General features: G+C 49.1%; 1 protein-coding gene across 1 annotated transcript in view; it reads left to right on the top strand.

The window, feature by feature from the left end:
- LOXHD1 (lipoxygenase homology PLAT domains 1) overlaps window positions 1-4,720 on the top strand; it is a 158,805-nt gene extending 154,085 nt beyond the window's left edge. Inside the window, exon 42 of the mRNA XM_019652717.1 lies at window positions 2,559-4,720. Within this exon, the coding sequence (XP_019508262.1) occupies window positions 2,559-3,039 (481 nt within the window). The 3' untranslated portion in view covers window positions 3,040-4,720. The remainder of the gene's footprint in view (window positions 1-2,558) is intronic.

The following is a 4,720-nucleotide window of genomic DNA, read 5'->3' as shown; positions in this document are numbered from 1 at the left end:
GGTGACCCTGTTGCTCAGAGTTTGCCCTCAACCAACTGAGCCACTCGGCCGGCCCTTTGACCTGTTCTTCATCACTAATATCCTCAGGATTTCAGTGGGAGGATACACAGAGAGGCTTGTGTTTCTTTTTTTAAGACCCCAAACAGCTTCATTGTTCTATCCCAATATCATATATAATAATCATTATAGAAATTCAAATAATACAAAAAAGTATATAAAAGAAAGTAAAATTTCCCTAAAGCCCTACCCATCAGAGGCAGCCACCAGGAGCATTTGGTGACCTCAATCTCTCTGGCATTTTTCTAACATCTCACATACACACTGTTCACAGAAGTGTGAGCATAGTCTCCATGTCTTTTTTCATATATTCAGTTTCTTTTGTGTTCCTAACTCTCTTTTCTTGCCTTTACTCTTGCTGATGATCCTCCCCGTTTCCAGCGAGAACAGCCCAGCGTGTGTCCCTCCACAGCTCGAATCCGGACTTCACAAAGCCCGGAGGTCCCACGTTTTGGTGATCTTATAATTATGTCTATTAGAAAACATTTCCTTAGAGCTACACCAGGGGATCTTTCTTAAGCCACTAAAAATAATGAATTAAATAGGTACCAGATGACTTGGAGCGATTCCCAGGAAGGACGGTTGAGAGGGAAAAGCAAGATATGAGAAAACACGTATGTTGCTTTTGTAAAGGGAAGGAACACTGACATCCTGCATGTCTGTGTCTCTGTGGATCTGTGCAGGGTTGGGTGAAATGGAGGGAATTGTGGCAAGATACCCTTGCAATTGTTACATGGGTTATCTGAGGTGACAGTGGGACGCTGACTGAAAATGAGGGAGAAAAAAGGAGCTAGCGCCAAGCAAAAAGGAAAAGAAAAAGAGTGAATTTAGAAAAACCTGCATGTGATCACATGATTTATGCATTTATATAGAATTATGTATATTAGTGGGCATATGCATAAAAAAATACATGTTAAAAGAATTCTAAAACAAAGACTGTAAGTATATACTGCGCTCCCCCGCCTCGAAGTGTGGTATATAACAACCCAGATTTATCAAGTGATAAATTGGAGGAAGAGAGATCTCAAAATAGAATAAGGATTTCTTGCAAAGTGTCTTTAAATGGCTGGCTCTGGGCCCCTGCTCTGGGTCACCGTGAGCAGTGACTTCTCTTCTCCAAGCCTTACTTTACCTTTTTGTGAAATGGGAGGATGCAGCCTACAACTCGGAGTTGTGGGAGTTCATGAGATGGAAGAATGCGAAGCCCTGGCATTTAGTCAGTTTGCAGAAAACCAAGTCTATTTGCTGTTCTGGATTTTTATCTAACATAAAGTTTGATTTGGCATCGCTGGGCACACCCTGTCAGGGCTACATTCCTGAAGTCATTAGCCTGTGCCAGGACCGCTTATTTCCAATGCTGGTAAAAGATTAGCATTGCCAGTGGGAAAACCAAAGTCTAGGTAGGGGATGTGACTTACCCAAGGTCACACAGGTGCCAGGGCTGGGGCAAACCCCAGGACCCCTTACACCCTATGCAGTAGTTTCTCACTGATACTCAGGGGCTAAAGTTGAGGGTGGAGGGGGTAGGGAGGGGACTTTCTGATCAAAGACCTTCTCTCTTGGCCTTGGACTTGCTTCTGCTTATGGTGGCTTCTTCAGTAGAGGACTTGCTCTTAGCCCGTGTACTGTGCAGTCCACGCACATGTTCTCTCTCTCTCTCTCTCTCTCTCTCTCTCTCTCTCTCTCTCTCTCTCTCTGTCTCTCAGTTCAACTCCACCAAGCATGAGGGATTTGGGGGCACACATTCCACAGCACATTTTTACTTGGCTTTGCCTGAAATTGTCACTCTGAATCCCACAGCTGCCTCTGAAAGTGACATCAGGTAAACACATTCATCGGTCCCTTTGAGGGAGCCCAGGGATCCGCACGGATGGCATGGAATGAGCCTCAAGGTGAAGGGCACGGGACAGGTCAGAAAGGCAGCTCCTGGGAGGAGGGTCAGATCACGGAGTGTCTTGCCGGCCTTTGTAAGGTGGTGATTTGTACATAATCTGGGAATCCATTGGAGGGTTCTGAGCAGACAAAGGACATTCTTGGGCTTACGTCTCCACAGGGTCACTGGGCGACTGTACAGAGAATTGACTATAGAGAGCGAGAAGCAGGGAGACGAGCTAGGAGGCAGATGTATTGCAGGTGGAAGCTGGTAGTGACTGGGACCAGAGGGGCGACAGGGCAGATAGTGAGACACTGCCTGCTTTTCCAGGCGAGCCAATTCTGGATCTAGTTTAGAGATCAGCTCATTGGAGCTGGCTGGTGCATCAGATACGGTATGCGAGGGGAAAAATAAAAGGAGAATCAAAAAGCAGCTAGAAGAATGCAGATGCCACTCGCTGTGAATTTGAAGATTAAACAGACCCCCTCCTCACATTTTAATGCAGACATTTCCAGCCCCAACGTCCTGTCCCCCTGGGAAAGAATCACTTATGGAGGGCCAGGGGTCCTGAGGGAGGGTGTGAGCCTTGGCTGGTAAGCACTAAGCGTCCCCCTCCGCCCACCCCCAGGTACTTCTTTGACTGCGACACCCTCATCCCCCTCAAGAGGAAGAGGAAGTACTTCAAGGTGTTTGAAGTCACCAAGACCACCGAGAGCTTTGCCAGCAAGGTCCAGAGCCTGGTGCCCGTCAAGTACGAGGTCATCGTGACCACTGGCTGTGAGCCAGGGGCGGGCACTGACGCCAATGTCTTTGTGACCATCTTTGGGTCCTATGGGGACACAGGCAAGCGGGAGTTGAAGAAGAAAATGCGCAACCTCTTCGAGCGAGGCCAAACGGACCACTTCTTCCTGGAGACGCTGGAGCTGGGCGAGCTGCGCAAGGTGCGTGTGGAACATGACAGCAGCGGCTACTCCTCGGGCTGGCTGGTGGAAACGGTGGAAGTCACCAACACCAGAACTGGAGTGGCCACCATCTTCAAATGCGGCAGGTGGCTTGACAAGAAGCGAGGGGATGGGCTCACCTGGAGAGAAATCTTCCCTTCTGTCTGAGGGGCTGCAGGCCCTCCTGCTCACCCTCTCACCCAGCTGCTCCTAGGCACACCTTCCCGTCCCCACCTTGGCTTCCAGCAGTCTTTTTCTGAAGCCACCTGGAGCTGGGCCTGGGGACCAATAGGTGGCATGTGGCACTGTGGACCAGAACTTTGTGGTCCTTTGGAGACCACTGCAGGTGACTGCTAATGGAGTTCTGCATCTCACCCCACCCCGTCTCCTGGACCTACAGGAATCAATCAACATGTGTCATAATCCGTGGCTGCACAAAAATAACTTTTTGCATTTTCTCTTCTGGTAACAGTGGTGACCAGGCTAAGATTTGCTGCCAGGTGTGGATGGGAAATTGGGGCTTCACCCAGAGGATGGAAGTGGGGAAGAAGAGGTCATCAAGATGGTGTATTTTAAGCAACAACTAATTAACACTTTCCCCCCACCCTTACCCCCCCCCATAAAGCTCAGCTAATTAAATTATTACCAACCATACCCCACAAAGAACTCACCTTGGCATCTGCTCACTAAAAATGCACGCTTTCCCCCAGTTTCAATAAATCCAGGGCAAATGGAGAAACACATCAGGAGGAAGTGTTTTTGCCAAGGGGATTTATGAGCCTGGGGAAAGGTACTTGATTCCATCACATTCCAGAGAACGCATTGCCAAGTGCCCACCGGTTGCCCCAGCCTGTGATTCCACAGTTTGAGATGTGGAGACCTAAGCAGAAGGTGATGGGAAACAATGCCTAGAACAGCATTCAGGCTGGGAGCGGAGAAGGGGGCATCGGGGTGAGTTAGCACCTATTGCCTGTGGCTCACTGTGGACCATGTGGATTGAGAGCGGCCCTTCAGGGCGCCATGACCTTGACGTAGAGGCATCAGGAGAACCACACACTCATGTGCACATATACCCCCCGTCCAACCCCCCCAACACACACACACACACACACACATTCCCTGATAGACAGTCACAAAGGGCAATGCACAGCAAGAGTGCAGCTGAACCGAGTCCCTCTGATTTTCCACAGAGGGGGCCTGAACGGGAAGGTACATTAGGCCAAAGTCTTTCTATAGGCAGGCACCCCAGTAAAGGTTTCCCTTGCCCTGCTTTGTCACCCTGTGCCTCTAGCACAGACGGGTGTAAATTCTTAGCAAGGCTTCATGGCTCTGAGGCAAGTTTTGGGACGTGTCAGGGACTCTTGGAGAGAGGCCGAGGTTGAAGGGACAGGCTCAGAGACAGCCTGCCTAGGCTTGAGTGCCAGCTCCCCGCTCGCCCGCTGGGAGAGCTTGGACACATTATTTCATCTCTTAGGTCTCAGTCGTCGTCAGTCGTCGTCATCTGTGAAACAGGGAGCATGATAGCACCTATCTCGTAGGTTATTATGTGGACTAAATTAGTTCATACGCAGTTTTAACTCCGCACCTGTGTTGAAAGTTATGTCCATCATGATCAAGACTCAAGGGGCCTGTGCCGTGCTGGAGGACAAGTAATCCTTAAACAGCTTTACTGTATCCTTTTCTGTGGAACTGATTCTTCCTCTGCCCCTCAATGAAAATTTAGGCAAGGCCTCGCAACTCTTCCGGGCTTTCTCGGGTCATAAAAAGTCCAACAACCACTTTAAGTCACAAGGTCCATCGCAAGTCTGTAATTTAAATGTCTGGCTCCAATATAAATTCCAAAATGTCA

This window comes from Hipposideros armiger, unplaced genomic scaffold, assembly GCF_001890085.2.
Source record: "Hipposideros armiger isolate ML-2016 unplaced genomic scaffold, ASM189008v1 scaffold_186, whole genome shotgun sequence".
Lineage (NCBI taxonomy): Eukaryota > Metazoa > Chordata > Mammalia > Chiroptera > Hipposideridae > Hipposideros > Hipposideros armiger.
This window is presented reverse-complemented; position numbering and strand designations above follow the sequence as displayed.